General features: G+C 36.9%; 1 protein-coding gene across 2 annotated transcripts in view; it reads left to right on the forward strand.

Annotated features, from left to right (window-relative positions):
• Nucleotides 1-11,456, forward strand: part of LOC134212454 (meiosis regulator and mRNA stability factor 1-like) — a 54,573-nt gene extending 43,117 nt beyond the window's left edge. For both annotated transcript variants that reach the window (XM_062690342.1, XM_062690341.1), the window contains exons 8-11: nucleotides 8,960-9,064; nucleotides 9,145-10,049; nucleotides 10,436-10,522; nucleotides 10,664-11,456. In XM_062690342.1, coding sequence (XP_062546326.1) covers nucleotides 8,960-9,064; nucleotides 9,145-10,049; nucleotides 10,436-10,522; nucleotides 10,664-10,792 — 1,226 coding nt within the window. In that variant the 3' untranslated portion in view covers nucleotides 10,793-11,456. The remainder of the gene's footprint in view (nucleotides 1-8,959; nucleotides 9,065-9,144; nucleotides 10,050-10,435; nucleotides 10,523-10,663) is intronic.
• Nucleotides 11,457-12,299: the final 843 nt, after the last annotated feature.

The raw sequence follows: 12,299 nt of genomic DNA on the forward strand, positions 1-12,299 counted from the left end.
ATGAGTGACATTTTTTACGCGATTTTTTTGTATGAATTTGTATTTTGGCCATAACTTTCGATCCCATAGTCCGATCTGGCCAATTTCAAATAGGAAACAATGGGACAGGATTTTGCGTCGAATGCAACTTGTTGCGAGCAAATCGGTTGAGGATAAGTGCCCGAAAAATGAGTGACATTTTTTGAGTAGTTTTGCGCACACACACACATACACACACACACACACACACACACACACACACACACACACACACACACACACACACACACACACAGACATCACCTCAATTCGTCGAACTGAGTCGATTGGTATATAACACTATGGGTCTCCGGGCCTTCTATAAAAAGTTTGTTTTTGGAGCGATCATATAGCCTTTACCGTATACTTAGTATACGAGAAAGGCAAAAAGAAAATGGAAGAAGCAATGAGGAAGAAAAAAGAAGGGCCAAGGAAGGTAGAAAGAAGGCAGAAGCAGGAAAAAGAAAGGTGAAACAATAAAAAAGAAGATAAAATAATGAAGAAGGTAGAAAGAAGAACGGAGAAAGAAGAAGAAAGAAAGGAGAAGAAAGGAAAAAGGAGAAAGAAGAAAACAAGAAGAAAGAAGAAGGATTAAAAAACAAGGAACAATGAGAAAGGAAGAACAAAAACCCACATTAATCCACCTAGCAGTGATGATGCCATTCTTATGCATTATAAAATATATTGAAAAAATCTCATAAAGACGGTCAAAAATGCTCTTTAGGGGAATAGATCACATTTTTTCGATCATTAGACATGTTTTTGCATTGATTACTATGCATTGTCACCAAAAACTGGTTTTGAAATTTTGTATTTCAAGGGGACCTAGAGGTGTGCGCCACCGCGATTATATTTGCAGTCTGATGAAACCATAAAGTTGTGCCAAATACTGCTTTTTGTTGTTGAAATAATTCGATGAATGTTGAAAGGTGCTAAATTTGAGCTCTACAAATACCATGGAAGGGAAGATTTAAATCATACAAACATTTGAAAAGGGCGTAACAGCCACAATTTATTCCTTCTGAATCTTCATTCAAATATATATATTTATGTAGACGGAGAATCAGAAAATTAAATTTTGGCTGTTACACCCTATTTTAGGTCTAGAAATAGCATTTTTTTATTGGGCGAAGGCTACTAGGCTGAGAGTTGTATTGCCAATTATGTCGTTTTACCGAAAATAGTCTTGAGATGGGCGTTCAGATCCGGAACCGTTAAAATGATCCGGATCTTTAAAGGGAGTGAATGATTCGTAGCTCACTTTTTAAAAGATCCGACTCACCAGATTAGCAAATTATCTAACCATTTCGGCACCAACATTTCAAAAGGGCGTAACTGCTTTTGTAAACAAAAGTTTCTCACGTCGCTGGAGGGTTAATTTGAGCCCACCCACGCAATCTAATACCACTGATGGAAGCATCGAATCCTCTTCTTTCATTTAATGGTGCTGGATTGCGTGGGTGAGCACCAGAGACGTGAGAAGCTCTTGTTTACAAAAGCAGTTCCGCCCTTTTGAAATGTTGGTGCCGATTTGTAAGACAATAACAGAATTACAAGTTTATTGTAGTCTTCAACCCATGTTAAATATGCTTGTGTACGAGAGAAAGGTGAAATTATTGTCTGTACGGGTCAAAAGTGTGATCCTGAATGATAACCGTTTCACCATTCTGCATTCTCCTTTCGTTATGTTCCAAAAATCTGATCCGTATGAAAGATCCGGATCATTAGACTGAATGACCCAGATCTGAACCCAATGAAGTGATCCGTTTTGCCCATCTCTAGAGAAAACTATTTGATCGAAACCCATCAAGCCAAAGGGTTCTTTCACAAATTACGTGACGCCAAATTTGATGATTTTCGTTTGGCCGAATAGACATTTGAAAGAAAATGCCGTTTCGCCAGAATGGTTGTTTTCCAGAAATGACTGTTTCGGGCCAGATAGCTCTTTCTGCTAAAAGACTATTTCTACCAAATGGTTAAACAGCCAAACGGCATTTTCAGCCAAATGTCCTGTTAGAGCAAAACACTTTTTCGGTCAAATTACCGCTTCAACCGAATAGTGCATGTTTGTTCGTGTTTTGTGTTGGACCGTTGAACGCAGAACGATCGCGCGGTTATCGAAATGTCCGGTTCTGCTGTGCGGACAAAAAAATTAATAAAAAAAGTGAAACAATCAGTGCAGTTTTGTTTTTTGAACGATCGGAGATCGCGTCCAGACAGGTTTTCTTCAGTAAGCAGTACGATCGCCAGGTCATCGAAATTTGTTCTGCTTTGTATGGCCTTTAATTAAAATTATTAGTTTTGTTTTAGTCGATCAAACTATACGCTATACTGCCGCTAACCGCAAGTCGAGCACATCTGAACTTTTGGCATTTTTGAGTAATTATCATATTTCACTTTATTTTCACATGTACTATGCGTTAGGCTATTCTATGCGAGAAGTTTGTTCTAGAAAAATGGAAAAAAATACCAAGTCAAATTGTCTCAAATTCTCTCAAATACAAAAACAAATCATTTCGAAAGAAAAATGCGGAAGAAAATTGTGTAAACTTTTAAAATTTTAGTTTATGTTGTGGTTGGAAGTTGGTTTAATTTAAGATTGATGCATAGAGGAATATACGTTGCATCAGTAAATTCCAATACAACGTGTTGAAACTTGCACGCTACATATACACTGCCCCCACAATCATGGGTCACACACTAATATGAGCCATTTTCATTTAACCAACATGCAAATTTGAGTGACTAATTATTGTTACAAAGTGACCCATATAGGTTGGGTCAGTGTAGCAAAAGTTCTTTGGAATATATTTTAGTTTATTATAATAAAGATTTTTTTAAGGTGATGTTATTCATATGAGTCACGATAATATCCTTCAAAATCTCTAGCGAGATTTCTCGGTGAGCGCATTTTTGATATGTGAGAATGATTTTATCAATAGATTCATCAACTAATAGAATCATTTGCAATAAAATTGCTACTATGTGTATTCTCAGCTTGCAAATTGCAAATTGCAAAAACCAATGATAGTCATGCTTACAGACACGTCCACGTGCCAAAACATGGGTGGGCCTCGGGAGTCTCGGGACAAAATGACAAGAAGCAGAAATGAGGTAGCGGGATTCTTAAGAAGCATGAGATACATCCTGCAAGCTATTGTCATGAACCAGAGAAATTCAAAGCCACTAATTTCAAGAAATGATCATTAACTTTCAGAAATCCTCAGAAATTCATATGGATTGCTACGAATTACTTAGAAATCTTATGACCGTTCAAGAATGCTCTAAAGTTCCGGGTCTTATTTCGAACAAGATACGTGAAATTAGGGATGATTATGGTTTTACAATGGACTTCCAACAATTTATCTAAACTTGGTAGAATTTATAACTAAGACTTTTTATAAACTTGTAATTAATCATATTAGCAAGTTTTAACAATCTTTATTTTCTACAGAAAGTCATATAGAATTTCAAACATTCTTTTGAGAATCCAGAAATACTTTTAAAAGAAACCATTGCGTACTTCCTGGAAATGTTTAATAACCTTAAAAAACCATAAAACCATCAAAACATTTAATTTCTTGGAAAGCCTAAACATTCTTGATTTCTGAGCCTCCAGACATTCTTGGATTAAAAATACTTAGAAAACTTCTTGGATTAAAAATCCTTCCGAACTGTCAGGAAACTTTTTAGGAAAAAATACTTTCTTTCAAATTCCGGATACCTTCTCGATTATCAGTTTAACCATAATTTAATTTTGAAATAATTAGTTTGAATAAATTTGTTGGTAGTAAAACTTTGTGGAAAAGTTTTTGTTCAGAGGTGTGTAGCATATATGTTTTCCTTCATTTTTAAGCGCGAAATGAAATACTTTCATACTTGTTAAGTTTTGATCTTGATACTACATTACAAACATTATATTATGCCTAAAACGGACTACCATAAGAATATCACGAAAATCTGCGATGTGGGCTTTCGAAGCATTCAAGAGTTTTAAAATGTTCAGATTGTATGCTTCATCATGTTTGTTATTAGAGCATTATATTTTTTTTTACAAATTTGAGTTTTGTTCGACGGAATGTGACTGACTTGCGGTTACTTTTCTCATTGAGATGGAAAGTAATCGCAAGTCAGACATATTGCGATTTTCAGCACGGAAAGTGAGTTTTTCACTTTGCAGTCACTATGATCCATTAAATACTCAAACAATCTTTGGGGTGTGATGTTTAGAGCTGATCAAAATTACTTATACACAATTTTTTGACGAGAAAAATTACAAAAACTTTGCAAGCAATTTTCTCATTTGCACGTTTTTCCAGATGTGCCCGACTTGTGTTTAGCGGCAATATACATGGCATATCGTTTACCAAAACTAACCCTGCCACACTCCCTACCCCATATATCAACATCCATATACCAACATCCCAGTGATTTCTCGTGGAAGTGCAGTTGACTCGTTGTCGTCAAAGCGAGAATAATGTCAACATTCTCCTATTCATTCCTTAATTGGGTACTAAAATGAAGAATAGATATTCGATTTTCTTTCAGGGAACGATGAAGTTAATCATCCTGAATACGTCAGTTTTTCTTTTGACTCAAAAATCTAAAGGAACATTGTTTTATTTGAAATTTGAAAATAGATGAAAAATTCTTCCCTGAAATTTTCGGTCTTGTTTAACGTACGGAGTAATATGATTCAAACGCACTAGCAAAACACTGCAGGGCACTTGACTCAACCTTTGACAGTTAATATATGGGCCTGACGTTTTGGGCTGATGGTTGATTCGTTCGAAAATGTTGCACAGCCCAAACACAAAATATTATTTTTACTGATTTAGACTTTTACCAGAATTTTTATAACACCGGTTCAAGTATTCTTGACCGATGCACTATCGTTTGCAACCATAAACGAACTAGGCCTTAACGACCCAATTGACCTGCATTCGGACACGGCCGGCGCTGGTATTGCTTATTTTTAGGTCACCAGTTCTTACACATTGAAGATGATGTTAGTCTCAAACTTCATCTGTTGGTTCTCTGTGTAGTTACAGCTGACCTGGCAATAACGGAGTAGCAACCGTGGGCGGTCAATTATGTTCATGATTATACATGCTCAAATTACCAGTTCGGTCGAATATCTTTTTTAATTGCTTCTCGCTTTCGGCCAAATGACGTTTTTGGACCATTTTCGGCTTAATAACCGTTTCGGACAAACTTTTAACTCGTTCAAATGGATTTAGGTCAGATGACTTTCGGCTTTTTGCGTTATTCGGGCAAGTGGCCTTCGAATAAACGGCTTTTTACCGTGTGACTTTCCGTCAAATGACGAGAAAGTCCACTTGGCCGAAAGCCACAATAACTAAAAGTGTTTAAGCTAACAAACCAGTGGGCCAAATTCATATGGCCGAAATGTTATTTATCCGAAATTGACATACGGCCAAACCGGTAATTTGGCTGAAAAAGCAGAAGCCTTGACATTTTCTGCCAAATGGCCCTTTCAAAGACCATTTTGGCCAAACGACATATTCGTCCTGATGATTCGGCCAAACGGTCGGTTAGAGCAAATGGCTTTCTGGCCAAATTATCAGTTCATCAGTTTATCAGTTTCCCTTCAATTTTTTAAATATTTTCCTATAGAATTTCCGAAGAATGTTTTATGGGCAGTACGTAGAATTAGAAATAGTAGAAATCCAAATAAATTCTTTAAAATTCCGAATAATTTCTTTCGAATGCCGAACAATTTTCCGTGAAAATTAGATAATGTCACAGAAGTTATGAAGAATTTTAGTGAAAATTCCAGAAAATTCCCCGTGGAACTAAATTAAAAAAATGAAATTCCGTGCAAATTCCTATGCATTTCATTTGGAAATTCCGAAAAAAAATTCGTTGAAATCTAAAGATTTTTTTTATTGAAATCCAAATTTAGACCAATTCACAGCGGAATATCTGAAAAATTTTGGGAATTCCAGAGAATTTATCGTGAATAATACAGAGAGCTTTCCCTTTTCCAAAAAGGCCAAAAAGAAGGACATAGAAGGAAGTAGGAATAAAGAAGAAGGAAGAACATGGTGTCTTTGTCTGAAGAAGCTTATTTTCAAAAAAATCAGTATCTCTGAAACACCCACTACACGAAAGTATAGGTTTTCCTCTTTCACGTAGGTGCATTTTTAAAATGTTCTATCGGGGGTCATTTTTCCATACATTTTGGGGGGGTTAAATCGGCTATCATTTGACATTTCTATGAAGTTTGGACCAAAAATAGTGGAAAAAATAAAAATTGTTCTAGATCCCCCTGATAGAATTTTTTTAGTTTACCTACCATAAGAAAAAGGAGAACATATACTATCACGTGGTGGGTGTTTCAGAGATACTGATTTTTGAATATTAACATAGAGACACCGTGAGAAAAAAGGAGAAAAAGTAAAAATGAAGAAAGTAAAAGGGATAAACAAAAGAGAAAAATACCCTATTCAAGTTAGCAAAAAGAAAGAGTGGAAACGGTAGAAAGAACAATGAAATAAGAAGGAAAAAGAAAACAGAAAGAAAGAAAAGGGAAGAAGAACGAAGAAGAAAGGCAGAGGAAGGAATATAAAAGGAAGAAAAAACTTCAAGTAAGGAAGTAGGTAGACGGAAGTATGGGGAGAGAAGAAGGAAATAGAAAAAAGTAAAAAAAATAAGAAGGGGGAACTAAGAAGGAAGAATGAGAAAGGAAATGAGACCAGGAAGATGAAAGAAAAAAAAAAGAATGAAGGAAAAAAAATGGAAGGTAAGTAGAAATAACAAGAAATAAAACAAAACAATGAGGAAGGGAGAAGGAAAAAAGAAAGAAGAAGAAAGGAGATAAAAGGAAGACGGATGAAAGAAGAATAAAGAACAAAAAAGAGAGAAGGAAGAATACCTTCTTCTTCATTGGCATTACATCCCTCACTGGAACATTGCCACCTTGCAGCTTGTGTTCAATAAGCACTTCCACAGTTATTAATTGCAAGGTTTCTAAGTCAAGTTACCATTTCTGCATTCGTATATCATGAGGCTAACACGATAATTTATGCCCAGTGAAGTCGAGACAATTTCCAATCCGAAAATTGTCTGGACCAGCATCGGGAATCGAACCCAGCCACCCTCAGCATGGTCATAATCTTAGCAAGAATCAAAAACCAAATTTAAGAACCAGGACAATAAATAAAGTCTGCTTTATGTGGAAGTCCCTCCGTGAGGCGGGTAGTTATAAAAGAGTTTGCACTCCAAGTAAATCTTGTTGTTCTAATGGGATCCAGGTAATCTTACGAGCTCCATAAGTCTGCCGATCAACCTCTGTAACGCAGCAGTTATTGAAGAAGAGGCAAGCTGTTGTTATGAGTTTTGATAGCCTATAAACTCTATAGAGTCAAGATCTGCTGATCAACCTTCGTAACGGAGGCAGTTATTGAACAATCAACAAGTTGTGTAACCCCTTTTTAATATTTCAGAATCTGCAACGGTCATATTCATCATAGTATTATCGAATGCAACTGTAAATTAAGAATGCTTGTCAAAAAAAAAATTAAGCTGGTTCGCTCCAGATGGCAAATGATCGCATATGAGTCCCTTTTCCTTGATAATGGGACTCATATGCGGCCATTTTTATAATGAGACTAGGCTCGATGTTTTTTCATATGGGACTAATATGCAATCATAGCCAGTACAGTTCCTCCTCGATAAGCCTACGCCGTATGGATGTTGATAATGAGTCGATGTTTGGCTATCCCACTCTTGAAACACTTACTCCAGGGATGTTGTTGAATCACCATAAACATAGGCCACGGACGCATTGAAGCAGGTCGATAGATCTCTAGTTACGCGTGTAGACTTTAAGGCCTTACTTCATCGTTTTCTTGGATAATTATAAACATTTTCCATTGGCGCATTTTATCGTATGTGTTTCAAAAAGACAGATCCAAACTCCAGGAGGTTGTTGAAGAACATCAAATACTTAAAAATTGAAAGAATTGTTTATTATGCGTTAACATCAACATGGATCTGCAGCACCTATGAATGCGCCGGAAATGGTTTCAGTTGAGCTGGTTGATCTGAGATCGTCTCACTTCATGGAGTTCTTCGATAACCTAAAATATCAAAAAATAAGATAATGTATGTTTTTATGGCTTAGCACAATCATATGAAGTTAGAGCGTTTGCCGGAAATGCCCCCTGGTTGAGCTGGTAGATATGAGCTCTGAACTCTATACAGTTCTCGGACAACCTAGAATACTTAAGAAAATTTAGCTAACTTTTTTCCAAAGTAACTGTATTGTTTTACAAAAACGAAAAAAAAAAATATTTCGACCATTTTTGAAAAACCAACTTATTTAAACAAATTATAACTTTTTTGTCTCAAAGGAATTTGTAAAAGAATTTCTGAAGAAATTTATTAAAGAACTCGTAAAGCAATCAACGAAGAAATTTTCGAAATTTTCTTACTCAGTCCTACGCTTTGGTAAGGCCAACTAGGGACAGTATCATTCACTATGCATTATTCGAGTTCAAGATAATGCCATCAGCATATCACAGTCATCTTATATTTTTGCATCAAGGATATTCACTCGATGTCATAGTTTTTTTTTTATAAGAAGCATCTTTTCGCTAAACAAGAGCCCAATCTTCCGTTACGTTATTTATGACCAATAATAGATATTTTTGGTATACATATTTTTTGTTTTTGAAAGATAATTTATGAAAGTTGATTTTTAATACGTTCAATCGAAAACTAGAAAGCATGTTCCTATTTTTTTTATTTTTGTTACGTGCATTGAATTTTTGACCCGTTTCTTTAGTTAATTGCTCATCTAATCGAAATAAAAGCCTTTTCCTTAATGCCTAGTAGAGCGTACAAAAACGTTAAAAGCTGTTTATTTAATAATTAGTTCAATTCTACCATTCTCTTGTGCCTACATCTTCAACAGGTTATCCAAACATTTCATCGCTCATCGGTGCTTTTCCGGACATTTTCACCACCAACAGCTATTTCCACGAGCGAGCCGACGTCGAGCTGAACCGTGACTGCATTTGTAAGTACACCCACACATAATAAAGTCATTAATAATTGAGTCGGCTTATCTTTGGGACACAATGTTTTGTCTTCTTCCAGTGAGCAAGGCTTGCTTCAATAGCGAGGAAAATACGACCCCAGCAGCGATCTCGTCGACCGCCAACAACACCGCCAACACCACCCCAACTAAGACCAAAGTGCTCGCTGACGATAATAAATTTTCCCACGTGTCGATGACTAATGATTTCAGAAATTTGTTCTACAGTCGCCAAGAAGTCATGGCACAGCATCATTTGTTACAGCGCCAACAACAACAGCAGCAACAGCAACAACAACAACAACAACAATATCAGCAGCAGCTCCAAAAACCGCTCCAACCCCTGCAGCAGTCTCAACAGGGGAACCAACCGCAGCCGACACCATTCTACCCAAATAATCGCTTCAACACCTCTATGCTGAACGCTAACTACGGCATTACAGGTATTTCTTCCTCTGTCCCGGCTTTATCGTCAACTGTTGGCCCAGCTGCGACCGTGAATACCGAAATGTTGGCCACTCTTAATCAGACCATGATTATGAAAAACCAAAATAAGGAAAACCTTTATCACGGTTACGGTGGCATGGCGCTTCAGCAGCACCAGATTCAACAGATGCTACAGCAGCGACAATTGCAACAGCAGCAGCAGCAGCAACTTCTGGCTTCCCAAACCAAGTACGCTTCATACGGTATGAGCTTGGGTGCATCGAGTGCTAATGCAGCTGCTACGATAACGACCACGAATTCCTCCGCAGCTGGGCAGGTCATGGGGTCCTCAATGGGTAGCAGCATGTTGACAAGCACAACAGAAGCTGGGGCCTCGCAAAGCTCCGCAAACAAACTATACGAACGCAGACAACAAAATACTTCATCATTGGAATTACAATATCTCAATTGTAACAGTTTTGGATACGGACTATTGTCGGAGTTCTACGAGCCACCCAAGCCGGACACGCCACCATCGAGGGTGAGTTAATTATTCGATTATACCTTGTTTCTAGTTCCAACGTAAAATCACCGATTGTAAGTTTTATTCGATTCGTGTGTTACTGGTTCTGCATTTTTCCTCAAGACTGGCATTATCGAAACTTTCCATAAGTTTTTGATCACCACCGTGATATAATTTATATGGCCACTTTTAAAATCCTTGCGGCGAGAAAAATGCTTAAACGATTGTGTTTTCTTTTACGACATAAATGTATCCACGACGGCATTTTAATTACTGAAGAAGCGTTTACTTACATATTTCCACTTACTAAATTATTTCTAAAACTCAGAAAAAGCTTTCGAAGCATCCGTCCGGCGACACATATGTAGCATTAAACATATTTCACCCATCCAATCTTTTCTCAGAATATCCCATACTGGATTGACCCGATCTGGTCCAACGATCCGCTCAGCACCGAAAAAGAACCGTCAGCATCTTCAACCGAACAGCTTGTAAGTATCAATCGAAGACGTACTTATTGGCCCATTCCAATCAATCACCAAGCAAGTACACAGCAAACCGCTTCTAGATGTCAATCTCCTGTCCTCATCAAGAAGCTAATCTTTCTCCACTTATCTCACTTTCTACTCCAGCTCAACATTCCACTACCAGAGCTGAAGACGTACAACAAACTGCCCATCATACTGACCCCGTACGTCCTGTCGTCCCTGTCGAAGAACCCGTCCTTTTCCTTCGATTTCGATAAATCTAAACAGATTTAAACCCCTACGGATGACGGCCCTATCGGTGTGCGCTTACGAAAAGGAAAAAGGACCTGCCGGCAGCCAAAGGACACGTCCAGCAGCCACCCGTCACTCTCGGTCTGTTCTCACTTTACCACTTAATAATAATCGTTACTTTTTATGACACGTTGAACGTTTCGTCACCCTTAACCGTGTAGTACCTAAATACGAGTCGTCGATTTATGATTCGTTAGATTGTATATTCTTTTCGATCCCTCAAATGTGTGTTTATTAAATGATACAATTGATGTTATTAGAAGATAAGAAATATTTCAACTGAATCGGGAAAAGATAGAAGCCCGAGCTTTTGAAATTAAAGGTTCTGGAAAATGTTTTATCGAACTATATTGTATTGAGCATAATCATAGAGTGGAGTATGTGTGTTTCCAGTTAGTTATTTATGGAGTCACAAATGTTAATTATCCTTTGCTATGGGGAGAAAAAAAATTGGACATTTTAGTTTTTGATGTTAGTGCATGCTCAGTGAAATTCTACTGATTACGTTTTTAGGCTCCTAGAAGACAATTCAGTGTATGTTAAATGTGTAGATGTATTAAAAATTGTGGATTCCATTATTGTGCACATTAGTTTCTTATGATTTGTAAACATTTCGAAGAACATGATTATATTGCATGCAATTATACGACTATTGTGTTAATTTATTTTTCGAAGAAAGATGTCTTTGAATATTTCAATAATTAGTGTAATTGGAATCATTAACCCATCGGAAGTATTCAAATTAATAATACAGTGAATGAATCTAACTTTAAATATAATTATTAGACTTATTCCAATCGATAGGAATTTGCATCTCGCGAATTATTTTTTCATTTTAACGAGAAAAACTTTTTCTCTGATATGTTTATGATTTGGTTTCAACTTGCTGATGATTAATGAAAACAATTCATCCGTTTTATCATCGACACCTTTCATATTTAACCGCACATTATAGTGTATGCGGTTTTAAGTTTTTTAAAGATGAGATATTTGTTCCCAAATTATTCCAAATGCAAGCAAAACTGCAATAATTTTACGTCGCCTATGAAATCATGCGCTGGGAGAAGTTTACTGTGTTCAAAAGAAGATTTATTCGTCTTTATTTGAAAAATTGGCAGAAATATGCTTCACATGAATCCACATTCATTGACCCCAGGAGAATTTTCAGAAGTGGAGGCATCAACCTCAAAAGGAAAAAGAACATTGCTCTCATTCTACCACATCCTGATTCATTTCTAACGTTTGCAACAAATTTAATGAATACACAGCCTCCCCATATGAGCGCTATCATTCCACGCATGATAAGATGTTTTCAGTCGAGAAGCATATGGTTGAAGCACGAAACCACAGTGCCTAACAATAGGACGAAGAATTAGGGGAGCCGGAAACTGGTGCAACATTTCCTCGTAAGAATACCTCATCTTTTGTGGTAGATAAATTGCAACCGGTGTTGAATAAACTAATGATAGCACGGTTCACCATTCCACTG

Source organism: Armigeres subalbatus, chromosome 2 (genome assembly GCF_024139115.2).
Source record: "Armigeres subalbatus isolate Guangzhou_Male chromosome 2, GZ_Asu_2, whole genome shotgun sequence".
Lineage (NCBI taxonomy): Eukaryota > Metazoa > Arthropoda > Insecta > Diptera > Culicidae > Armigeres > Armigeres subalbatus.